The following is a 27,515-nucleotide window of genomic DNA, read 5'->3' on the forward strand; positions in this document are numbered from 1 at the left end:
TTATATGTTGAAGTCTTTGCATTTGAGTTTGTTGCAGTTCATCATGGTTTTCATGGTTTTCGTTCTATTCTAAAGGCAAACGTGATAGGGTGAGAAAGGTAGAAGTCCACACACAGGGTAGTAGATGAACGAGGAGAGTTTAGTAGTAGATGCGAGCAAAGGTAATGCTTCCTCTCTTTGTTAATTGTTGACTTTAGTTTATGGTTTATCGAAAAATGTTATTCATTAGTGATTGATGTTAATTTAGGTTTTAGTTGTTCTATAGTTTGATTGAGGAGTTTTTGATAAACAGATGATAAATCATATAATTTTTGTGTATCATTTGAGAGAAACACGAATGAAATTTTGAAAATATGTTGGAGATGAGATTGTTTCGATTCCAAGAATGAATGCCGAAACTCTCAATACATTTTTTATGGTGAGGTTATTTAAAAATTTGGGATATTTTTCTTTCAATAATTTTTACTAGGCCGAGAATGAAATATATCCAATGCATTTAATTAGGTTTGATGGTGACGTAGTTCGAATGTATGAATTTGTTGTTAAGAATGGGAGATTATGTCATGTTTATTGGGATCATACTATTGATTTACCAAATTTAATAAAAGAAAAAAAAGAAGTGGTAGATGTTGTAGATGATGAGCCAAATTTTAAAAAAGAAAAAAAACGAAAAGACATTGTCATTTGTAAATTTTTTTATTCAAATTTAATAAATTCAATAATTTATCACTTATTTTTTACCGTGTCGTCAAAAGGGCCACGTCACACAATGTACAAAGTTACCTGTTAGTCATATTGTCAGAAAAGTTACTCAAGTGACAAAAGAGTAGAAATGATAATAGAATTTGATATTAGTGTATACAGATGACTCATTAAAAAATTAGAGTGTACGTTTGTCTACTATGTGAAAATTATGTATACTTTTATTTATTTTTTCTAAATTTTTAGTACAAATAATTGAGCAATAATGATATATTTATGAACAAAATTTATTATTTTTATTAATATTTGTTAATATTTTAAATTTTAATTAAGTATTAAATTTTAAATTTTAAAGTTTAAATTTTCATCTTAATAGTATATAAATAAAGTGTTGGTCAAAAGTGTTAATTAATATTGATAAAAAGTATTAATTAACCCCTAACATTTTTATGAATAATTTTAATATATGATATTAAAATTTTATATAATCAAAATATCAAGAATTCTATCCGTTCTTAAACAAAAAATATACTAATTAAAGGTATAATTATTCATATATTATTAGGTTATTTTTTTTTAAATAAGTAATTTTATAACAAAATAAACTTAATCAATTGAAAAAAAAAAAAGGATTGATGTTGATAAAAGGTTTTTCGGAAATTTTCATCAAAAGCAAGTAAAAGTAACCATGTTCCATGAGAGAAGGAAAACCACTTGGAGTTTGTTAGATTGACAAGATCTAAGTCCTATATAACAAAAAAAATAGAAAACCATTGAAATAATTAAAAACATTAGATTACAATAGAGTGAGATCGACATGAGCGTAATTCTCAATATTATATTTATATATGCCTATACATCCTAGTTTTTTTTTTTGGTGACTGCCTATACATCCTAGTTGTTTGAGAAGTTTATACACATACATAATGTAAATGCAGTAGTATTTGACATTTTGAAATTAATTAATAATACTGTACTTCTGGGATGATGTAATGTTCTATAATTTAATGTGTCTTTGACCAAGTCTAATTAAGAAATGTCAGTTGATATAACTCTTCATAGTTAATAATAATAATAATAGCTTTGGAAAAAAAAAAATAATAGTTAATAATAGTACTCATTTGGTTTGTTGAGTAGAAACTGTAGTTGTTTAGTTAATAGCTTCTTGCAATTGGATTTAGTACTTGTTTGAATATTATTATTTTAATAATTTTTTTTATTTTTTAGTGTATTTAGTAAATTATTAGTAATAAAAGTAACGTATTAGAAAAATAAAAAATATTTTTTTAAAAAATTATAATTTACATTTTTTTAAAAGATTTTTTTATTAAAAAAAAGTTGTTTTTCATATATTAAATAAACAAAAAATACTTTTATATCGTTATATCCAAACATAATTGATAAATAAAAAAATCTTTTTATATGAGATATCTAAACACAAAATTATTTTTATTTTTTTATAAGATCTTTTAAAAAAAATAATTTAAAAAAAGATCTTATTTTAAAAATTCACCCAAACAACCCTTAATTTATCAAATATATATACAAATATAGACATCTTTAGATGTCCGTATGTAGATGTTCTCTATTCATTATTATTAAAATGTTTTGACAAAAAAAAAAAAGAAATTGTCAAGTATTTTGACGAATAATAAAATATATGAACACTTCAAATTTTTATACAAATTTCATGCCATTATTAAATTTTCATGCCATTATTAAAAATACATAAAAATTTTATCATGACACTATCTCTTTTAAAAGAATATCTTCTAAAAATTTAAGTGGATAATAAAAAGTATATAAATGTTTAATTATATTTCTAACATATTATCAAATTAAATGTCTCTTTTAAGTTTATTTAAATTTTTATATAATTTTTTTATTTATTTTATATTATTCTTTTTGAAAATGAACTAAAATTGAATTTTAGATTTTTTTATCATAAAAATTTTAGTATCATATTATAATGTCATTTTTTCTAAAAGTTTAAATTAATAAAAAGACACATAAATAATTATATCTCTAACAAATTTGACAAATTACAAACACGTCCTCGTAAATGACATGTCGAAAATTTTAAAAGAATTAAATGGATTTTGCATATTAATAAAGACCATTACAGCAATAATTTTTTAATATTGTATAAATAATTGTACAAAAAATACGATTATTTTGATTTATTGACCAACGGTCGTATCATTAATTCTATGTCTATAAAAAATATAAAAAATACTAATTTCTGATCTATATCTCAAAACACATACACATACATAAAAAATTCATTAGTTTCAATTATTATACTAACACATTTCAGCTCCAACTCAAAAGCTAAATGTTCAGTGTTTCAAATAAGAAAACTACATGCCACAGATGTGAGTAATTCTCTCCTGCTTATGATTTATGAAGATGGCTTTAGTGAATTCCTAATATTTTTAAAAGAATTCCAATTGCAATCTAACTCTACAAACTAATGGATGGTTACTATTTACCACAAACTTATAATCAATTAAATTATTATAATTGTCTTCATAATAGATTAAAACAGCTTACTACAGTGCTAAAAGTTCATACAAAGAGTTGGGATTTTCATGGAGGTAATTTTTCTTTTTAATGTTATCATCAGGAGGTATTCAGTAGTGCAATATGAATTCTTTTCTCTCTAATAACTAATCCTCCTAATCTCTTGATCCAAGTAGAAAGTCCTAATTAAAATGTTTATTAACAGAGAATTTTAGTTACTTTTCCAAATTCAAATCTAAATCATTTTATTTAAAAATTTCACACTCCACTATGTGAGGAACATGTCATGAAATCATTTTTTATAATAATTTAAACTGATAAAATAAGACACATAAATAATTATATATTAATACATTTTAATGTAAAACTCTCTTTTCGATTTGCATAAATTTTTTGTATAAGTATTTTTTGATTTGAATTCATAAATTCTTTTTTTTTTAATTAACAATAATTAAACTCTAAATTTTTAGATGATAGAAAATTTGATATTATTTCTACAAATTGAAGTTAAAAAAAAGAGGCATATTAATAGTAACATGACTAACAAGATATTTAGCAGCAGAGTTTATAACTGCCGCTAAATGAAAGAATGACGGCGGTTTATCCGACGGTTCTTCGGTTCATTCTTTAGTATGCAGCACTCTTTTACATCCTGATAAAGGTTCATTAGCTTGTGAAACTATATTATAAGATTATCAACAAAATAATAAAGGGTCAAGTGTGTATTGCATTATTTTCAGGGGGGAAGAAGTTTAGAAGAACTTAGAACAAATAAATCAAGTTTCGTTACATTATTATTACTAGTTATAATGGAATTAAGATATCCATGTGAAGTATAACAGTTCCTGAATTGGGATATGATACACAACAAATGAAAAGGCTTAGAAAAAGTACCTGAAAATTAAAAAATAAAACACTACCTCTTTCCTAATTTTAAGATTTAATTAGTTAACAAAATAATTAGGCGGCAATCGATGTATTATAATTAGGAAAAGTATAGGGTATCAACATATTATCTACTAACTTATTGCTAATAATAATTAATTATTATATTTTAAACACATATATAAAGAGATATATCTAGAAAATATATCTATAAAGACACTTTTATTAAACACAGTAATAAAAAAAGACATTTTTATTAGACACATCCACGAAAACACTTTTATTAAACACAATTATAAATAACAGTTGGCAGAAGTTGACAGAAATGCTATTAATAACGTAGTGAAATTGTTACAATTAGTCTTTCAATTATTTAGAATATGATCTTTATTGAATTCATAAATATGAAATAATTAAATCCTCATCCCTTAACTTAATCTCACTTAAATTTTAATATATATATTACCTTATTATTTACTTTTCTGTCTTATTCCGACTCTGTGGGAACAAACCCTAATTGTAGTCTGAAAATCCAAACTTGATGCTTGCATGCAATAATATATAATAATTAGCACTTTATTGATGAACATTTAGCACTAGAAATTAGAATGTTTAACGCGTTAAATAAATAAAATGTTAAATTTTTTGCCCCTACTTCTAGTAACCTAATTAACTGGTGTCCTAAGAGTAGACACTTGTTAATTAGCAAAGTCTTAGAATAATATCCATGTCTTAAAAGTACCATTTTTTTTCCTAATTACTTGATATAAATAGAACCAAACTTTATAGTTCCTATCCTCAATTATCAGCTAGCCACTCAGCACATCATGCTCATATATATTTCATTCAGAAACCACTTTGGAAATATAATGAAGAAGAAAATAAAAGTATGCTGCCAAGTAGATGAGAGAAAATAGAACAATTCCATTTTATTTATAACACATGCATGATAAAAGATATTATATGCAGAAAATTAATGATCATGATTCATTATTTCTAATGGTGGAATCACTTAGTACCATCAATAACATACATTTTACAAAGTAAAACGCTTATGAATCCAAATATTGAATTATAAGTAAGTAAATATTGATAATTTGTGAATGAAATATAAACAATTTAATCATTCTCATTTTGAAACATTCTCATTTTATAGTAAAGGAAATTTTTATAGATACAATCTATTATATATGAACTGTTAATTTAATGATGATTAAGAAAATCTAAAAATACTATTCAATGGTATAAGAAGAATCTTAACCTAGATATATAGCAAGACTACTTAGAGTAGTATATTTTAATTTCTAGTTTCTAGTTAAAAAGTGTTTGACTCATCATAAAAAGATGAGAAACAAATAATACATCAAAGATCTTGTACTAATCTCAAAACTAAAACTTGATCACACATTTTTATTCACCCAAATATTATTGAAACTAAATCTTTACCTATTAAAGCATATATTAGAAGGGAGAAAAACAAAAGGAAAAGATGGGAGCAAGTATTTTAAAGCTACAACATTTTATGCTTTTAAGACACATGCTATGGATAAACATGCCTTTGGTAGGTATGAGGAATCTAAAATACATTGAATCCTACATTTAGGAATCTGTGTTTTCGTGTCGAAACAAATAGATGTATGCACTCATCAATAACCTAGCAATAATCAAGGTTAGCTTATCTAATGTATAGTTTGTAGTACCATATGACAAGCTTAAAAAAAAAAAAAAGAAAACTAGTTTCATAAAGTAATAAGTGATGCACAGATTTTGTCTCTTTGAATAATTAAATACACACATAAATATTGAAGAATTTATTGGACTTCTAACAATGTTTATGTATGCGTTTTGATTTGGTTTTAACATCATATATAATATAATAGGTAAAAACTTAAGTGAAGTCAACTTCACGTGATTTTGATATCTGAAAGCTATTAGATAAAAATTTAGTCAAATCAGTTAAATTATTTAACGGCTCTCAAGTATCAACTTTACGTGAAATCAATTGCACTTGAGTTTTCACCAATATAATAATATGCATATTCAAACCAAATAATAGTACTAAAACATTTCAAAAATGATTGTAACATACATAACTACTTAGGGCCGGTTGAAATCTAGAATTGAGATTATAGTATGAAGTGTTAGTTGCTTCTATTTGAACAAATTTTTAGATTAGTAATAAGTGATAAATAATTAAGTTTGTTACACGCACGACTTTCACAACAACATACATATTGAATTAATGAATGAGAAACAAAAACCAAGAAATATGATTAGTTTTCTCCCCACTTGTTCATGGTGGGAGTTACTTAATTATATGAGAGAGAGATGTTCAACTTCCCTTGGTCAAACGCAATAATGTAAGGATTCTTTTAATTAATTATTCTCTACAATACCAAACAAACAAGACAAGTGATCAATTTGTCTTGATTACTTGAGCAATTTGGTTTCACATGTTGGAGAAAAATTACCCACCCAAATATATATATAAGACACTAAACCATGGAATTAAACAAAGAAATTACTGTATCATAGCAATTACATATTTAATCCAAAAAAATAGATTTGTGTTATTGATTATGCTAACTAGGATTTATTATTCCACAATTAAGGTTAATGCACAATAACAATCTAGTCTCTAACAACTCCAGCAACCAAACAGAAATGTTTTACAATTGTCCCTAGGAATTTAGAATTATATTAAAACCAAGTCCTTACACAACAGAACCTAGCCAATGGAAAATGAGACACTTGGACATACAAAATCAGCACTTGTTCACAAACAACTCGAAGAAAGTCTCATAAAATTAATTAAAAACCAATATATTATTATACCTTTGATGGAGGTTCAACTTCTCACCTTTTGTGCCCTCTCAAAAATTAAGAAGCTCCTCATCATCAAAAAGATTGTCTTCCACCACTAGAGTTCCCACCGGCCCAACCATCAACCGGCAAATTAGGCATGTTTAGAGGTAGATTGAAGAACGGTAACCCTGAAGAAGGATCTGGAAAAGAGTTATTAACACCACTGCCACTGACACCACCACCACCAGAAGAAGGTTGCCCTTGTTCTATCTGAAGAGTCTCATCTTCGTCTAAGGGCAACCTCTCATACGCTACATTAGTAAACGACGAGGCAATAACAATAACAGGCCCAGAAGCCACTAAAGGCCCAATAACATTCCCTCCTACCACTTGTCCCTGGCCTCCACCAAGAAACACAGTTAAACTTGTGGCCCCTGGTGGAGCAGGAGGTGGCAGAAAGGATCCTGATAGAGAAAGTATCTCAAATCTTCCATGAAGCGTCACGACTGCTCCGGCAGCTGCTGGTTGTCGGAGCGTGACGTTAGTAACAGTTCCGCTACCGCTAAGAACACAGATTCCCCGTTGACGTTTTCTTGCATAAGTGGCGACAGAGTCAAACACATCACAACCACTACTAACTTCAAGGATGTGTGCCCTAAGAGTGTTTGCACTCTCCCTTGTGATGATCACCGGTGGCTTAGGCTTGTTCTTGGAACCCGGAGGTCTCCCTCTTGGCCTACGAGCAACAACATCACCAGGGCCTTGATTTGGCGAAACTAGGTCAAGACCCTCGTGATGGTTGTTGCTCGGGTCTTGGTCTTGGTTATTATCATCATCTTCAAGGTCAGGGCGTTGAAGGTGATGAACAAAGTGTGATGCTGAACCCAAGTCTATGCCGGCCATACACACACAAAAGAGTTTTTCTAAAGAAAGTGTAAAACACAAAAGGGGAACAGCACAAAAATATATTAAAATGAAAAAACTATATAGTAGTAATTAAAATAAGAGAAAAATTACAAGAATAGTAGTATGAACAATATAAATTATGGGGAGTGGTTTATATTAAAAAGAAAAAGAGAGAGAAGTATTAGGAGTACCCAATGATTCAAACCTCAGTTTGCGAATAGAAAAACAAAGGGATCAATTGAGTACTGCAGAGGAAATGGAATGAGATGAGGTTGGAAGGGAAAGAGAGAGAGGGAAACAAATTAAAGAAAGAAAAAAATAAAGCGTGTGGAACCTGCGGCCATTCTCACAACTAGGAAAAGCATATGGTTGAATAAAATAATCATGGGATTAAACAATATTAATTTCTTTGTAAATCACATTTAATTTATTATTATATATACATTATTTTAAGAGAATATAATATAAGATATTTTATATAGTTTTATAATCATATTTATTTTTTTAGATAATTATTTATAACGTTAATATAAAAAATAATTATTTTTATTGATATAATATTATATAATTAAATATACGTATAAAATTATTTTAAATTATAAATAAATTAAAATAATTTTTTTTTTAAATCATAGGATGAAGTTAAAATGTTATGTCTATCAGTCTATGTGATATGTATTTGGAGAGAGAGAGAGAGATTAGACAGGTAGGTTGGATCATTATTTAGGAAACCTAGGTCACCTTTCGATAAAGAGAAAACCTAAAATATTATAAACCCTTAGCTAATAAGTAATTGGGGCACATGCTCAACATACAATATATATATATACTCCTATACTTTACTTTACAAATTAATTAAATTTGTGGTCTAATTTTTCTTAATTTTCAATAAACAAAGACCTGGCTGCACTTGTACGAGGCTTCTTGTTGACCCAATACAAGTAGTTAGTGCCCTCAATTCCTAAAACTATTAAAACATAGCATGAATCAGTTAACGAGACAAGTGATCTTATTAAGTTATTATGACTCCTTTCAAGAGCTCTTGGACCCGAACTAATTAATTGAAGCACTTCTTATTTATTTATATAAATCTTGAAATTTGGGCTACCTATATAAATTAAAATTTATTTATCTTATGTTTTTAGAATACATATTAAAATTATAAAATTAAAATTTTTTATTAAAAATATAAAAATTTAAATTTTCAATACATTTATTTTATATTTATTAAATAAAAATATTTAATTTTTTTGTATTAATACAGGTTTAATTTAATAACAAACAAATTTAAACACACTTTATAATTAAAATGAATTTTAATAACTTTATTTAAATTAAGTTCACTTGATTTTAATTTTATTAGCTTTTGTGTAATGATTTTGTGATTTAAGGTTTATTCTCTGTTAGATAAAAATGTTATTGGATTCATGCTAATCCAAACAATTTTCTTATTCAAAAATGAGGTTTGGATGAAGAAATTTTAAAAGGGAAAGCAATTTTTTGGATTAATTAAATTTTTTGTTAAAATAATTTGTTTGGATATTTATAAAAGTAATTTTCAAAAATTTTGAGAACAAATATATCTTTTTTTCCTTTAATTTTAGCATTTAATTATGTATCTAAACTAAAAATTTTAAAATAATTCAACTACATCGGTTTAATTTAATCATATTATATTTCAAATTTGCAAAAATTCTAACAAATCACCATCAAACACGCTTTAAATGCTTTGTCGTTTAGTTTAAACTTGCCAGCTGGCAAAAACATGTACATATATTATAAACTAAAAAAGGATAAGGTTATACAATTTATTTAATATCATCATTCTTACGAAATTTAATTGCACTTGTATCATCACCCGATTAATTTATTTATGAAATTCAAAAGTTTAATGTCTGTCGTAGGCACAAGACACAATCTGTTCAAAACTTATTCATAGTATATTGGGTAGTTGCCCTACATGAGCCTTAATACTTAAAAAAGAGTGAAAGAGAGAGGAAATTATCAATAATAATATAAGTTGCTGCATGTTTGCATCATATATATATGGTAAATTCATCATGAAATCTCTCAATAGATCTTAATGTCTATGAGAAATTAGTAAATATATTGTAGGTGTATATTAAAATTAGGAGAAAATTACACTTCCCTTCGTTGCGAGATGCTAAAATGACATTCTCCTTCTCTCTATTTATAAAATATACATTTTCCTCCCTTATAACTTTTAAAAAACCTCCTCTTTAATCCATTTTAAATTTTTTGTGTTAACTAATGTTAACTTTATCTATTTAAAAAAATTATTTTTTACAAAAATATTCTTTAACAAAAAATTTATTTTTTTATCATTAAACTTTACTTACCAAAATACTATTTAATAAATTATTTTTTATTGATTAAATTCTATTTTTATCAAAATAATTTTTTAAAAAAATTAATAATTAAATTATTTTTTTAAATATTCTTCAATAATTTTTTAATTATTAAATTATAATTTTACCAAAATTTTTGTTATAATTTTTTTATATTTTATTATTAATTTTTCAATATTAATGTATATTATTTTAATATTAAATAAAAAATATTACCATTATTAATATGTATAACAATTAATATATATTGATATTAAAAAATAATCTTATTAAGAGTTTTTTTAATATTAAAATAATATATATTGATATCAAAAAATTAATAGTAAAATATAAAAAAATTGTTAACAAAAGTTTTGGTAAAATCATAATTTAATAATTAAAAAATTATTGAAGAAAATCTTAAAAAAATAATTTAATTATTAAATTTTTTAAAAAATATTTTGATAAAAATACAATTTAATCAATAAAAAATAATTTATTAAAGTGTATTTTGGTAAGCAAAATTTAATGACAAAAAATAATTTATTTTTTTTTAAAATGGATAAAATTAACATTAGTTAACACAAAAAATTTAAAATGGATTAAAGAAGAGATTTTTTAAAAGTTATCAGGGAGGAAAATGTACATTTTATAAATAGAGGGGAGGAGAGTGTCATTTTAGCATCTCGCAGGGGAGAGGAGTGGAATTTTCTCTAAAATTAATTATTAAATTCAGTTATTAATATAAAATATATATTAGAATATAAATATATATTAAAAATAAATTAAATTATATCTGTATTTATACATAAATATATTAGTGACTGATTTTAGTAGTTAATTTTAATATATAAATAATATTTTCTATAGTAAAAATTATTACGTTCATATTTTAAATTAGATCTAAAAGGGTGGTCAATTCAAGAATATGTTTTTTTAGAAGTATATCAGTCTATAAAAAATATAATCCGGATGATCATATTCACATAAAATCTTGCATATATATATTTCACACGAATTTATCTTTTTTTTTTTTTTCTAAAATTATAAATAAAAAACTTAATTAACATGCATTTAGAGTTTGTTATCTACTTCTAATTCTAATACCCGTTAATAGTTAGACTTTTTTCTGATTTGAGCACAATCTCGTATCCTAATTATATAAATCTATGTTCCACAACTATAAACAATAATTCTAACCTCACCTCTAAAATACTAAGGAGAAATTAAATATTATTAAGTGAGATTGTATAAGTTTATTGTGATAGTGAAAAGACTGAATAATTATTTGATTTTAATTATATAGATAGTTTAAATTAGTGACATTTGGAAACACAAAAGGCAACTTAATTTAAGCGTTTTATTACCATTTAATAACTTTATATAATATGATAACTATCTACATGTGAGATCTAATGATTAGATTTGTTTCTGTTAATCTCAACATAAACAAATTTTATTAATTACAATATCCATTATTTAAATAGTCATAAAATAACCTCTTAATATAAAATGACTTGACTTTTCAACAGACACATGCTCATCAATAATCTAGAACTAAATTTCATTTCACTAAATTTTCGGGTAGAATTACTATTCCCATGTACAACACTAACGGTCTAATAAGTGTAGATTTATCATATCCTAATTTAAAAATAAGAGAGAAACTTTGACTTGTATATATTAATATATAATTATATATATTTTCATCGGAGCTAATTGGACTATGTAGAATCCTAGGCAGAAAGAAACTAAATGTTACATCAAGTACTTTTAATTTCCTTGCTGGCTTGAACCAACGAAGATTAACATATGAACAATGAAAAATATTGCTTTTTTTTAATTCACTTTACCGCTTAATAATAAGTCATAATTATATTTTTTATATTTTCAAACCGTTCTTTGTCACTTTGCGTTTATTACTTTAATTTAGTCATAGGCTATATAGAGCTATTAACCACTTTAAGAAAAAATAAAATGAATTCAATCATTATTAGTTATCCACAACTTGTTCCGTTCACTCAATATGATAATAGATACCTTGTAAATAGGAAAAATTATTCTAAAGCACCGTTAAAAAAATTTAATTATTAAAAAAAATTTTTAATATTAAAATTATAAAAAAAAATTAAATTTTTTTATAATATTTAAGAAAAATAATTAAATTTTTTTTATAAAAAAATAAATATATTTTTAATTATTTTTTAATTTTTTATAATTTTTATATTGATAAATTTTATTTTTCTTTTTAAATTTTAGTAATTTTTATTAATTATTTATTTATTTTTTTATTTTTGTGATCTTTATCCAACAAAAAAAGATAAAAGATCAGAAAAATAAAAAAAATAAATAAATAAATAATAAAAATTACTAAAATTTTAAAAAAAATAAAATTGTTAATATAAACATTATAAAAAATAAATAAAAAATAATTAAAGATATATTTATTTTTTTATAAAAAAATAGTTTTTCTTCTTAAAAATTATAAAAATATTTGATCATTTTTAATAATTTTAATATTAAAAATTATTTTTAATAATTAAATCTTCTTAACGGTTCTTTATAATAATTTTTTCTTGTAAATAAATATATTAATCAATAATAACCATTTCAACACACTGAAAATAGGTACTGTTGAAGGTGCGTGACACGACATTGAAGAACAACCACCATGAATTTTTTTTTTCCCTCCCATATTATTATTCGCTATATTTTTGTTTATTGGTTAGTGAAAATCAATTATCCTCTAAATGCTTGATCATTGGTCATAAAGGTTTGGTAATTTGATTTACATGAAAGGTGACCAATTATTGACTAGACCAACTAATTAGCTAAAGATTTCTCGTAGATTATGTCATATGATGTTTTCTTTCGAAACCAGACTAGATTCCTAGGTATCATGCTCAACCAACTTTATGACTTGTAATATATATTAACTTTCTTCTTAATTTCTTCCAAAAAGAATAAGTTATCCATAATTATATTCCATATGTATTATTGAGAATATCTAATAGTATATTATTATTCTTGTTATTGTTAATGATTTCAAATTAGTAGCTATCAACCATGGGAGGGTTTTACTTATCAAAATAATTTCTATGAAATTAAATTAATATATAGCTACATATGTAAAACATTTTATATGATAGATTCTTAAAAAAATAAAATATTGTTTTTGTACCATGATATATATTGTTTTGAAAATTTTGAAAGTTGGAAATCTGAGATTACTAATTAAAGACGCAATTAAATTAAACAAATTAAAGGTATCATACATCTAAGCCTGATGATGTTGTAATAACTAATATTTTTTTTGTGACTAAATAGAAAAGAAAGAAAAAAAAGAGACAACTAAATTAATTAGCTAGGGTCATATCTAAATCTATTAGATGTTGAAGCTCACTCCAAGGTTGGCTCTAATTCGAGTGAATATCCGCGACAGAAGCAGCTGCTTTAGCCATACAATCTGCAACACTATTTTCAGTCCTCTGAATTAAAAGAATAGAGACTCTCCAATTCCCATTCATAACCTCATGTATATGCTTTGCCAAATCCCATTCCGGAATATCCTTACCAAGCATTCTTTGGTTTACCAAGAAAAGAGCTTCTAAGCAGTCTGTTTCACAGATAACCTCACGAAATCCACTCTCCCAAACAAGAAGTAAACCTCTCCAAATTGCATACAATTCAGCAAAAAGAACACTGCACACTTCGACTTTTCCAGTGCAACCTTTCAACAAACATCCATCAGGATTACGAATGATACAACCAAAACCAGCATAGCCAGAAGGAGCAAACCAACTAGCATCACAATTCAATTTAACAGAATGAACAAGAGGTGGAACCCAATGCAAACAAAGTGAAGGAGGAGACAGAGATTGATGCATAGCAAAAATAGTGTGCAATTCCCTTACTGAACTACGAATCAAACTCACCACTTTACTAGCACTCCATGAATCATCTATATTAAATAAGTCATGATTCCTGCTTCTCCAAATCCACCAGATGGTTGAAAAGAAAAGAAAAACATCTCCACTCCTTGTACCTCTGCAGAGCCAATCATATAAATTCAAGTTATCTGAATACAGACCTAAAAAATTCCAGACCTCCTTGGCACTAGGACACTCCCAAAACAACACCCTGCTATATACATATATAACCTTAGATATTTGCAAAAACCCAATATATATAGTTCTCATACACTGGCACTACTGCTTCCTTATTGGGAAATATTCAAGTAATTTCTACTTTGCAAATCCTTTAATTTGGAGTGACTATTCACGTAAAATATTTTTATATAAAGATAATAACTAAAAATTAATATTAAATAATTTAATATATTTAATTAAATTATTTAATATAGCATATATTATATCTACATAAAAATATCTTCATGACCTAATTTAGGTGTCATCTCTTTATTAATATTCCTCCAAAGGTTATACAATTACAAGATATTTTTTTTATATAGTATTTTCTAATTCGGGAGGTTAAGAATTAATCTGTCACAATTCAAAAAGTTAAGACTAATTTATCGCGAATGTGAACTCCATTTAAGGGTCTGTTGCTAGCCAATAAGTTAATGCATATACAAAACGAGATTCAAACCTTCGACACTTGTTTAAACGGACGAATGATTAGACTCAAGTTGGTTAATTACAAATGGCTTTAACAACTATAATAATTAACACTCTACTCAAGACATACTAATATTAACTCATAAAGTCTTTTTTTTTTCCCTGAAGTTTTAAACTAATAACTGAGATGCTTTCCCGAATGTAAGTACTAAATTATTAAGATATATTTATCTATTGAACTTTAATGTTTTAATGTTTTGTGATAGAAAGTTATCACTAAAAAAAAAAAGATGCTTTCATCATATATATTTAATGCTCTCAAAGGGTAATTATGCTTTGCGTGATATATGTATCAACTTGAGGAGCTAGTCCATCGAATTTGGGAATCAACCTTTTATTTATTATTGAGCAATAAAATTTTGTGACATTTTATTTATTGATAAAAATAACTTGGTTTTGGTGCCTCTCTTCAACATACTTCATTTTGCACACTGATTTTTTTGGAAACCAACTACTGAAAGGGCTTTTATCTTTCAATCATTTCATAGTGTGACTTATCTCTTGAGAATCATCAAAAGTTGAGGAATCTTGAGAACTTGATACTTGATGCTAAACATAAATTATGCTTAAGCTTCTTTATCTTAAAGGTTGTTTTAAAAAAATTATGTCAAAAATTTGATTTGAAATAAGATGAAACGATTTCATTTGATTATGAATCAAACATATAAAGTATATGTACACTATGTTCATTAAACTACCAAAAAATATCTATTCATTTAGAAATTGATTATTTTGTTTTGAATATATTCCAATTAAAATTGATTCGATTTTATTTAATTTTAGGATTTTATGAGAAAAGGACAAATAAGTTTTTAACATTTTGATTTATAGACATTTAAGTCCTGACTTTTTCAAAATCTAGACATATTGATTCTTATTATTCACTTGAATTTGTCAAATCCAACGAAAAAATCAAACGTGACTCTCATTGTACTGACATGGTCGATACGGATGCCCATATAGAAAAATTTCAAAATGGAACAAATTAAACCTAAGGATCGATGTGTCTAGATTTTGAAGAAGTCAAAAACTTAAATGTATTTTCAAATTCTCAATAACTTAAATGTCCTCAAACCAAAAAGTCAAGGATCAATTTGTCCTTTTCTTGAATTTTACACTTTTACCCTCTCCTCTCTAGTTAATCTCTCTGCTCGTCAATCCTTATTTCCTGTGCTTATCAAGTGCAAAATAATTGCATAATCAATAAAATAAAAACAATTACTCTAGTTTCTTTATTTTTTTTTATTTTTTATTTTTTGAAAGCTTAGTTTCTTTATTGTGTTAGACCATCCATCATCCAACCATTTTCACTTTCTTTTTTCCTTTGGTTTGGACCATTTTTGGTTTATTTTATTAAAAAATTTCTACATATTAATCTATAACAAATGCAAATGCGCTGCGAAAAAAAAAAAGGAATAATGTAACATTCTTTAGTAAACGACCTGCTATTAGAAATAAAAATAAATTAACAGATTTTAAGCTTTTATTTTTTATAATCTTATTAAAAGAACCTAATTAATAATTTATCCTTGTAAATCTAAACAATTGATATAAAACACAACTAAAGCCATAAATTACAATGTTAAATTAAACAATAAAACATACAAGGGAAGGCAATGTCAACAAAATTCTAACTGCACTGAATTGAATTGAATCTTTAACAGTGCAATTAAAGCCATCCCAAAATGATAACTAGCTTTCTCCCCTCACCACCCCAGTGGAAAAATGAAAATATAAAGATCTAAGTTCTAAGGGGTCTCATTCTCATCACTAACATTTATTTTATATATATGCTGGACACAAGATATATGGTCTCTCTTTAATTTTTGGGTGAGAAGATCTAAGAAATATATAAATCAATAAAAAATATGAGCATGAGCATGCCGGCTATGACATCAATTACCGGAATCTCGGCTGTAGAACTGGTCGAGGGTCTTGGCCGGTATACGGTGAAGAAGCTCCCGGGGAAAGATCCGAAGCAAGGTCCACGCAAGATCTAGTGACTGGAAGATGTTGCGGGTGTCATAAGCTCCTTGCGTCACAAACTTTCGCTCGAATTTGTCCAGAAATTCCAGATATAGCTGTTAATTAAAAATAAAAATTATTAATACCACTTCAATGAAGATTTTTTCAATGTCAAGTGAAAATATCTTGGGATAAAAAGATTACAGACCAAGTCCTCTGATGAAAGTGCTTCTTCTCCAACCACAGCTTTCATTGCCTGAACATCCTTTCCTATGGCATAATTTGCATAGAGCTGAAACACAAATAAATAAACAAAATAAAGACCTATAACATAGTTTATAGACAGATCTTTTTTAGTTTTATTTCTTTTTGAAAAAGTATACAAACAATATCAAACCTGGTTGGATACATCAGAATGATCCTTTCGAGTCATTCCCTCGCCGATGGCACTCTGAAGAGAAGCAAATGTTGCATCAATATAATTAATGGAAAGTGGAAGAAATCACTCATGCATTGAAACTTTTATCAGATAAAGAATCAGCGTCACCTTCATCAATCGAGACAGTGATGGAAGGACATTGATTGGTGGATATATCTGCTCAATACAGAAGAATAACGAATGTTTAGTTTGAATCGAATATTAGAATCCTCATAACAACTCAATATTTGTGTAGCCTATGTAAAAGATCACCTTAAGTTGATTGGATATAAGAGTAGATCATGGTTCACTTCAGGCATTAGTGCAAGAAAGAATATAGTAAAAGCCTATATTATAAACTAAATATCATGTAATATACATTTGGATGCATTCTATTCTGCATTTCATGAAAATATTCGAAGTAGCAAAGAGCTTCGACATAACGCACCTGCCTGTTATGCAGCTGTCTGTCAATATATATCTGTCCCTCGGTAATGTATCCTGTAAGATCAGGAGTTGGATGCGTGATATCTGCAAAGAAGTTCGAGAAAGATGATTCGTCATAATTTAGAGTGCATAAATCCAACTGAGCTGATAAAGTTCAATAATATTTTATCACCATCATTTGGCATAGTTAGAATAGGAATCTGAGTAATAGAGCCTTTTCGCCCCTCGATTCTTCCAGCACGTTCGTATATTGTTGCAAGATCTGTGTACATGTAACCGGGATAACCACGTCGTCCTGGCACTTCTTCTCGGGCAGCAGATACCTATAGGATCCAGAGTGAATGATCCAGCTCTCAATCGAATTGTTTGAGAAATACTCAAATATTTTTGTTATTTGACTTATTTCTCATGCTTGAAAAATAAGAGAAAAGAAGTAAGAAATGTCTCTAGCAAGTAGCAATTACCACACAATCCTAAATTATTTCCTGTAGACATATAAAGAAATCAAGATCATAAGAGAATGACAAAGGCTGCAAACGGTTTATCATCTCCTTTCTTTACCTTAGCTTCCACTTTTAAAATTAGAGTTGAAACATTTTAACATTACCTCACGAAGAGCATCGGCATATGAACTCATATCTGTGAGTATCACAAGAACATGCTTGCCACATTCATAAGCCAGATATTCAGCAGTAGTAAGAGCAATACGAGGGGTGATGATACGCTCGATTGTAGGATCATTGGCCTGTAACAAACGAAAGCAGTTTAAGCAAATCAGAAATCAAAATTTGAAAAAATAATCATGGAATACTACCCCTACATATATAATTGCCAAGATATCAGATCTTAAATACATCAAAAAAGCACAATAACTTTGAAGGAAATTGAAAAGTAGAAAAATATAAATAAAAAAATGAGGAACAATAACAGAACACTTGCATAACGGTCTTGAAGATTTACCAGATTCAGGAAAAGGGTCACTCTTTCCATTGAGCCATTCTCTTCAAAGTCACGTTTGAAAAACTGTGCAGTCTCCATGTTAACTCCCATAGCAGCAAACACGATGGCAAAATTGTCGTCTTCTCCACCCTGTATATATTGATATATGTCAGAAACACATTCATCATCTTACAATGCAAGTTTAAATAAATAAAGCAAAATCGACCATATGTAAGAAATCAAACAAGCTAGGTCATATCAACTTAATTTATACCCTCTTCGAAATATAATTTTAAACAGAAATCATAAACCATCTCTCCCATTTGTTGTTAAAAATTAGATTAAATTCATTTTTATATTCAACTATACCTCAAGAAGATTATCAGATTTCTCTAATCGCTTGACTAAGCCAGCCTGACGACATATCTGTGCAGCAATTTCATTATGGGGGAGACCAGCAGCTGAGAATAGAGGGATCTTTTGACCTCTAGCAATAGAATTCATGACATCAATTGTAGAAATTCCGGTTTGTATCATCTCCTCTGGATAGGTTCTCTCACTAGGATTGATGGAACTTCCTGAAATATTGGGAGAATATTAAGAACGTCAGTAATAAACATACAGTTTTAGACCTCCCAAGGAGAAGTTATATACCTGATATGTCCAAGTAAGCCTCTGGTAATATGGGTGGACCATTATCAATGGGTTTTCCCGAGCCATTAAATATGCGGCCAAGCATGTCAAGCGAAACAGGAGTTTTCAATACCTAGGAATGTAACCAAACATGGAAAAGATGAAACTCAACAGCTGAACTGATTCAAAAGAATCAAAATAAAAAAGAATTCCATAATCAATAGTCATGCATAAATTGGTAGAACAGATAAGAAATTAAATGAACACTATCAGAATGCAAAAGGATTGTCAAATAGAATTGCCCCTCTATAACAAGTTTGATAAACAAACACAAATCTGAAGCCATACCTTATGAAGGACAGAACCTCAAAAGATCATAACTCATCCATTATTTCTTATTGAAGTTGGTTTTCCCAATTATCATGTTTGTAGTACTCTACTATACAATAGATGTCTCCGCATTATTTATCATGTTACCATTCCAAAAATAAATACATAAAATCAAATATATGAACTAATCAAGTTAACTCAAGCAATGCAATCATAATGGAAATATAACCTCCTCCTCCCCAACCACATGTGATTCTAGTTCGCTTATTTATTCACAATTATAATTTAGAAGATAACATATTTGAAAAACCAATTGATCCCGACCCTATACTAACTACAACCAAAATATAGCTCCCAAACTAACAATGAAGTCAAAACAGCAGAAATTTCATGAAAATTTTACAATGAATTTGCAAACTCAATTTCACATGGACATCAAGCTAAAGTAGAAAATAATAAAAACAAGTTATACCTCTCCAGTAAATTGCACAGTTGTAAACTTATTGTCAATCCCAGAGGTACCTTCGAAGACCTAATCAATGTAGCAAAACAGTGAATAAAAACTTCATCCCAGTTTTCATGATAGCAGCCCTAAATGATAATAGCACATGCATATTGGAGTTAGGCAGTAACCACTCACCTGAACAACAGCTTTCTCACCATCAACTTCTAGAACTTGTCCACGCCGAGAAGTTCCATCCCCTAACCGAATATTAACAATCTCTTGAAATTTTGGTCCCTATTGCAGTTGATCAGTATAAAATTCAGTCACATCGCGCAGAAAGTGATACATTTCATTGAGAAAAGTTCAAAATTTTAGAATATGCAATAAGCATAGCATCAAAACTAGTCATTACCTTAACTTTATCAAGAATAACCAACGGTCCAGCAACACCAGACACAGTTCTGTATTCTGCAACATCAAAAAACAATCTTATTCTTGCCAATGTGATAAACTGATCAACCCAATAACCACAATGACAAGCACAAAAAAGAAATGGTGATTTGCTAATTCATCAACCAGTGAAACACATACTCAGAATCATAACATAAAAGTAAAAAATTAAAGGGTAAAAGAGGTGCCATATACTTACCCATTCCAATCTCCAAGGTTCCCTCCTCCTCCATGTCAGGAATGTTTTGAGCCACACCCATCCTTGGAACTTGAAATAATAACCGTTTCATTCAAAAAATAATTAGTGAAATTCACATACCCACTAAGAATTAAGAGAAAGTAAAATCAACCAAACAGCTTAAAGATTAAAACTTTGCAGTGACCCTTTATTATTTCAGTGTGCAAGTGATCATGGTCTGTTTCGCTGGGTTGGAATAAAAAAATATATCTTTTTCTAATTAAAAAAAAAAAGGAAAGGAATTATTAGAATTATTATTATGAAGGGAGTAAGAAACCAACCAGAGAGATCGAAGAAGAGAGAGGGAAGGTGTGTGAGTGTGTTTGATCTGTGAAGAAGAAGAAGAGAGTGTGATGTTGATGGTGGTGTTGTTGGGTCACGGATCTAATGGATGGACCAAACAAATTCACGAACCATCATGGAAATAACAATTATTTTGTCACATACATGGAACTATGGAACATACCCAATAATTATTAATTACAATATCAGAATTTTAAATGTTGAAAAATAAATTTAGAATTTTACAAAGAAATCATTTTTATGCGCTAATAAAATTCATACGTTTAAATAATTTTTTTAAGTAATACATTTTAAATTTAGTTATTTTGCTAATATAATACGATAAGTTGTTTGTGTAAAATTCTTTTATACTACAGTATATAAAAATAAATTAAAAATTGTTGTCTTTATATTTTCTTTGTACTATCTTTTGATATTATTCTTTTGTTTAATTAATTCCTTGCAAATTAGTTCGGAAGTTTTGCCTTTTGATATTCAAGTCATTAAATATCTAAGTAAAGTATTATTTTAGTTACTAACATTTGAGTCAAATTTTAATTTTGTCTCTAATATTTTAAATGTTTTATTTTAATCTCAAAAAAGTTTAAATGGATTTAATATTATCCTACTGTTAAATTTGACTCGAATAACTAACGAAAAAGCTTTTACATTAGTAATTACTAATAGGTCAATTTTATTTACGAACTGAAACCAAACATTATATTGGCTCTTAAATACACTAATTATTTATGCTAAATTTAATTATGGGATAACACTGAACCCATTTAAAATTTTGTGAGATTGAAATAAGATATTTAAAATGTTAATGACTAAATTAAAATTTGGTCTAAACGTTATAGGCCAAAATAATATTTTATTATTTATTTTTATATATTTTTTGGCAAGATCTTCGTATACTTTTTTTTTTAATTTATCAAGATATCTCCTCCCTATTAATAGAAAGAGAGGCTAATCTTTATTAAAATAGTTAAATTTGCCTTCCAAAGTATCATCCTCACTAGAAATCAAAAGAAAATATTACACATAGCGATCAGATATATTTATTGTTATTCCTCATGATATGATTGTTTTAAGGATGTAATTTGACTATTAAGAAAACATTAACAAATGAGAAGTGAAGGTTTCAATCACCTTTGAATTATTTAATGGAATCCACACTAAGAAATTATTTGGATAATGTGGGGATAAGAAGGGGGGGATCAGTAAATGAATCTGATATTCTTTTTGTTCTAATTTCTATATAATTATATAAGGATTTCTATTATTTAAAAGTGAATGATATTTATAGTAGTTAAAACTATAGGTTATGATGATATGCAAAATATTAAATTTCACAAAAGAAAAATAATTGGTTGTATTTAACTATTTATGTTTCACCTAGTGAAAAAATGCCAAATGGGATCATCATGGTTCTCAAAGGTAACCAATTTCCAACTAAATAATCAGTCAATTTTGTGTTATTATCTATACTTTTAAAAATTAATCAATAAAAATACAAGTTGATAGACAAGGTGGTAGTTACAATAAAGGATATCATGATTAAAGGATGCATATGATGAAGGGTACTTTGTAAACTATAATAGTACTAAATTGAGGGCAGTATATTTTATGAACTGTGGCAATCTTTCCTCTACTGTTGTGTGGCCAAAAACCTCAATGATTGCAAGCTAAAACTGAGAGAGAACTGTTTTTTTAGGTGTATATGATGAGTTAGTTGAGTATTGGTACTTTAGTTGGTTTTTAACCTTTGTTGCACCAATCTTATCCAGTGCTTTCAATGATCATTTTCCAACTTCAATCATGGTCAAGAGATTAGCCTATGTTAGGGGTGGAAGTAAGACGGGCTATTCGACGGAAGGTCGTGGTTCGACTTATTTTAAGTTCGACTCGGCTCAGTTTGTTTTATCAAACAGACTAGGTTTGGGTTTTTTTTAAATCTATTTAAAAGTTTACAAAACTCGTTGAAGCGACTCATCAAAATATTTTTTTGTAAAAGTAAATTATTTTTAGTTTAGATTTTTAACTATTCACTTATATCAAACATAAAACAAAACTAAAACAATCAATAGTCAATACTAATTAAAATCGTAGTTCTTTTGTTCAAAGAAAAAAGTTTATAGATTGTAACTTGTAAGTATGGTTATTATATGTGACTAAGAATTGATATATAAATGAATTTTTTTTATAAATTATGAATTATAAATTTTACAATTCATTTAATATCAATTTAGATTTTTTTAAGTTTATTATTTTTTGAGTTCTAATTCACGAAACAGACTTTTTAAATAGGCTCGTGGGCTTGTCGGACCTTAAACAGGCCGGACTTGAACTTGAAAAAAAGTCTATGAAAGGTAACAGGTCTAGGCTTGAGCCATCTATTACAAGTTTACAACATGAGTCAATCTCGTCAAACACAACTCTATATATATAACTTTTAATTAATTAATATTAAACAATTTTTTTAGAGTAAATATCATTTTCAATCTCTAATCATTTGTCTGAAGAATAAAACGTCATCCACAGTTCAAAAATTTCTAATCAGTCCCTAACCATCTAACCATCTAAGTAAACGAGGACTAGATAATGTGATATTGGCTGAAAAATAATTAGTTCCTTGATATCAATCTAGATACAGATGACAAAGAACAAAGGAAGTATTAACACATTAATTCTCTCAAAATCTAAGCATTGAAAGTTGAAATAATGAAACATGTATGTATTCCCTGAACATGTCACTCATTTAATTTCTTTCACAACATGAACTCTCCATCTGCCACCTTCCATTGAATAGACTACAAAGCTCTATATACAGCTGGAAAAAAAAAGAAAAAACTTCCCCAGAAATGGTTACATGCAAATGAACACTGAACAAGGTAAATGGTGCCAAGGCAACTCTTATGGATGGTCATCATATATATATATATGTACCTTTTCTGTTCTTTTGATTTGTGGGAAGGAACCTAAAACATGAGTATTATAATTCTACATGTTACAGTTTCACATTTAAAGAATTGCATGTGCTGCTCTCTTCTCATTGCTACTTGAAGATACCTGGTATTCACACAAGAAAATGAAAAAGACAAAGATAGGATGCAACTTAAATAATCAGGTGGTGCCGGCCTCTGTCGGCGTTGTACAAGGTGCCAGTGTGTTAGAAGGAAGGCTGACGCCGCCGCCTCTAAGAGAAATACAAGGGAACTTGACAGAGGTTGCCCTGCTCACAAAAGTTGAGTCTATGAACACAACAATCACAGTGATATCGTCGTGGAAATGGCGACGAACCCCTCGGTCGATTTTCTTAAGGTCTGAATATCTCATTTCTCTTTTCTTTGCTGCTTCTTGCAGAGCAATTTTAACCAGCCTCCTTGCAATTCCCTAAAAAAAAAAAGATCCAATCAGATGCTTGTATTTATTTGAGTTTTGAGATAGTAGATCATAGTAATGAAGATGTTACAATGCATGAGATTGAGAAGGAGAATTAGTTGAAGTAAGGTTAAAGTTCCTAATATGATTGGACTTGCAACATAATAAAGGATTATATGAAGAGAACCAAATATTACAGTAACATTCAACACTATTCAGGACAAAAAGGATCAGTGAAATTCCACATTGAATTCTTTTAGTCTAAAATGATTTCCAGTCTAGAAGAGTATTTAAATATATAACTTACATTGCGGGGATTATGTTGAACTATATCCACTGCCTCTTGATTACTAAAGTGTTCCCAAAGCCCATCGGATGCGAATATAACAAACTGATCTTGTGGCTGCAACTGGTGCACCGATATAGATGGTTCTGAGCTCAGTATAGGCTTCTTTATTGGTTCGCGAAGGCGAAACTTTGCATATAGAGGCTCTCGGTTGAACTCGGCCTTTTTAAGATATACATCGCCAATAGATCGAGAAACCTGCAGGATGAAAATGCATTATAAGTAGTGAAAGTAGAAAATGGAGTGAAGAAAAAGCTCCAAGTCAAGCCATGCTGAAGCTCAAAACACAAGAATGATAAGAAATTGGTTTTATCTGAGTAGGTAAATTGGTAAAATAGATGCAGGACTAGAAATAATGTAGTTACTATGTCCAAAACTAATAAAACTTGATTTTCACAAAGCTGAAGAGAAGGATCAGATATGAAAAACAGGCTTATTGCAGACATGATATATGATAAGGCGCAATGACATCGTAAATCAAAAGAAGTTTCTAGAGCCTAATTACACAAAGCCGAGGGAATTTGAACATTTCAGGACTTATAACTTTAACAGTAGTTGTGACTATGCAACGAGAATAACAACAAAGCCACTTCCGAATAGATAGATTCAACTACATAGATCAAACAACGCTATCATATCCTATGCCTTATCTATAGATAATTCATTGAAATCAGAGTTCAACAGTTGTAAACCTCATTTAATCAGTTAGAATCAACTTACTTGGATAAGGCCCTTCACACGCCACACATTATGCTTCAGAACAACAATCTGTGAATCATCAGGGTGCATAGATTTCAGCTCCTGTCTTACGGATTCTATCGATGCATTGTGTTCTGCAGACAACTGGACAGCCAAAACTTCCCCAGTTGCCTTAACTGCTCTTCCCATAACAGCCCGCGAATCACCAACATTCGCCACATAAAGGCTTCCATTGCATATAACACCAACAAGACAGCATGATCCTACAGCTGCAATTTGTGGTTTCATCGACCATTGTGTGGCAACCAGGGATGTAAATCCTTCTTCTGTTGCTTGGAACGATTTGCGAATAACATCCACTGACATTGATTGTTGCTCTGCACTAAACCCTGAAATGAAAGCCATTCCACTAAACATCTCTAAGAAACAACAATAATTTGCTTTAACAAGGAAACTTTTTTTTTTCTTGGTGTTCAAGTCACTTACTCTTAAGATGGTGAACTAGATGGTCATTGATAAACCGCGACGTCTCTGGCCCTCCATGGCCATCATAGACACCAACAAAGGTGCCAAAAGGGCCAGACTCATTTGTGCTTAAACATCCTGATCTGATATAGCTCTGATCCTCCAGCAAGTTGTTGGCTTGGACAACAGCCATCGAAAACTCGCCGTGCAAATGCTGCCCGGAGTCTTTGTACCACAATAGTCCATCCTGCTTTCCTCCAGCATCCGAACCGCCGTGTCCATACCTATCCGAACCTGGCCGAAAGCAGGCCCTCAAAAAGTTCATCAACTCTGATAACATCCCTCATCTCACCACACAACCTTCAGGAATTTCCACATCTACCAACCATCCAAGAACAACTTCACCCCCAAAATAATTTCTCAGTCACAGTTGATTTTAGTCCTTCACTACACACTAGTCACAGCAACAATAATGAAGATGATAAATTAATTCACTACAAACTTCAACAGAATGAACAAATTATGAAAGATTAAGTCAAATTGTAAGTTCAACACAACCCAACACCCCCAAAACTCTTAATCTTTTGTTGCTTTTTCAATCACAAACACTATAACAGCTCAATAGGGACAAGTAAAAATTGAACTCTTTTTGGTCAAACAAACTTTTGGTCAGCCCTTTGGAAATGTAACCTAACATTTACATTGGAAGATGAAATCCCAACAACACTAATCTCTATAAAAGCCAAAAATGACAACAAAGATAGCCTATTAGTTTCATAGAAAAAAAAAACAACATAGTAACTCAATGAAAGGACAAAGTAAAATTCAGGAGAAAGATCTCACCCTCAAAAATTGAACCTTTGATTATTTAGAAGCTTAAGCTTATACTGAATTATGCCTCAATTGAAGAATATAGATATGGATGATCTGGGAAAAAAAAACACAAAAGAGGTGAAGGGTCTAGAGAGTGTGGATGTATTATTGTGAAAGCATTTAGATCTCTGGATCCATCAAATCAAACATGAAAGAAAGAAAGAAAGAAAAAGAAAGAACACAAGTGGGTTTGATCTTCCTTTTTTTTTTCTTTTCCTTTTCCTTTCAAAACTCTACCTTCTCATATGTAGCAGGCTATTGTGTATGAACTATGCATATGATGATGATGGAGGAAAATTGAAAATTGTTGAAGATAGAAGAAGATGTGCATGGAATTGAAGAATTATAAAATTAAAAATGACAATAAAGTTTATTATTTTGGCTCCTTTTAAACATTTCTTGTTAGCTGAGCAGACAAGCCCCATAAAAGCCCAACAATGAAGAAGCTACAAGACAGCAAAGCTATGGGCTCCATACCTCTATCTTAGAGAGAGAAACTGCTTTTTGGAGAGAGAAAGTTCAGACATAACACCAGATATTAACTAGTACAGCAGCAGCCTCTGTTTAAGAATAATATTCCTTTTTTAACTTTTTTTTTTAATACACTAAAAAATTAATGTATATAGATTTATTTTGTGTATGAGCATATTAATTTTTCAATGTATTAAAAAGTCAAAGTAATAATTATTTTAAAAGGAAAAAGAATAAATCTTAATAAAATTTATATTTTATTAGATAATGAGACAAACCAAGTAATATATAAATTTGATCAAGAAGATACATGTCTTCATTTGT

General features: G+C 28.5%; 3 protein-coding genes across 9 annotated transcripts; all 3 read right to left on the reverse strand.

The window, feature by feature from the left end:
- Positions 1–6,655: 6,655 nt before the first annotated feature.
- Positions 6,656–8,101, reverse strand: LOC107635210 (AT-hook motif nuclear-localized protein 23). 2 transcript variants are annotated; one of them, XM_016338611.3, is made up of 2 exons: positions 8,013–8,101; positions 6,656–7,838 (listed from the first exon to the last, which is right to left on the reverse strand). In XM_016338611.3, the coding sequence occupies exon 2, from the start codon at positions 7,816–7,818 to the stop codon at positions 7,009–7,011; it is 810 nt and encodes a 269-aa protein (XP_016194097.1). In that variant the 5' UTR covers positions 7,819–7,838; positions 8,013–8,101; the 3' UTR covers positions 6,656–7,008. The 2 variants fall into 2 exon arrangements, with proteins under 2 accessions (XP_016194097.1, XP_016194098.1); XM_016338612.3 differs by having other exon boundaries at positions 8,027–8,093.
- An 8,267-nt stretch (positions 8,102–16,368) lies between these two features.
- Positions 16,369–21,131, reverse strand: LOC107635208 (V-type proton ATPase subunit B2). The gene is made up of 15 exons (XM_088483534.1): positions 20,953–21,131; positions 20,633–20,701; positions 20,396–20,451; positions 20,179–20,277; positions 20,011–20,070; positions 19,230–19,341; positions 18,945–19,153; positions 18,597–18,725; positions 18,244–18,381; positions 17,809–17,959; positions 17,638–17,720; positions 17,319–17,366; positions 17,169–17,222; positions 16,980–17,063; positions 16,369–16,887 (listed from the first exon to the last, which is right to left on the reverse strand). The coding sequence occupies exons 2-15, from the start codon at positions 20,691–20,693 to the stop codon at positions 16,702–16,704; spliced, it is 1,470 nt and encodes a 489-aa protein (XP_088339660.1). The 5' UTR covers positions 20,694–20,701; positions 20,953–21,131; the 3' UTR covers positions 16,369–16,701.
- A 2,503-nt stretch (positions 21,132–23,634) lies between these two features.
- Positions 23,635–27,313, reverse strand: LOC107635209 (putative protein phosphatase 2C 79). Of its 6 annotated transcripts, none has more exons than XM_016338609.3 (6): positions 27,198–27,270; positions 26,691–26,774; positions 25,869–26,294; positions 25,404–25,771; positions 24,645–24,881; positions 23,635–24,349 (listed from the first exon to the last, which is right to left on the reverse strand). In XM_016338609.3, the coding sequence occupies exons 3-6, from the start codon at positions 26,185–26,187 to the stop codon at positions 24,080–24,082; spliced, it is 1,194 nt and encodes a 397-aa protein (XP_016194095.1). In that variant the 5' UTR covers positions 26,188–26,294; positions 26,691–26,774; positions 27,198–27,270; the 3' UTR covers positions 23,635–24,079. The 6 variants fall into 6 exon arrangements, with proteins under 6 accessions (XP_016194095.1, XP_016194094.1, XP_016194091.1 ...); XM_016338608.3 differs by having other exon boundaries at positions 25,869–26,301; positions 27,198–27,263; XM_016338605.3 differs by having other exon boundaries at positions 25,869–26,301; positions 26,958–27,226.
- Positions 27,314–27,515: the final 202 nt, after the last annotated feature.

Source organism: Arachis ipaensis, chromosome B4 (genome assembly GCF_059453495.1).
Source record: "Arachis ipaensis isolate K30076 ecotype BB chromosome B4, ASM5945349v1, whole genome shotgun sequence".
NCBI lineage: Eukaryota > Viridiplantae > Streptophyta > Magnoliopsida > Fabales > Fabaceae > Arachis > Arachis ipaensis.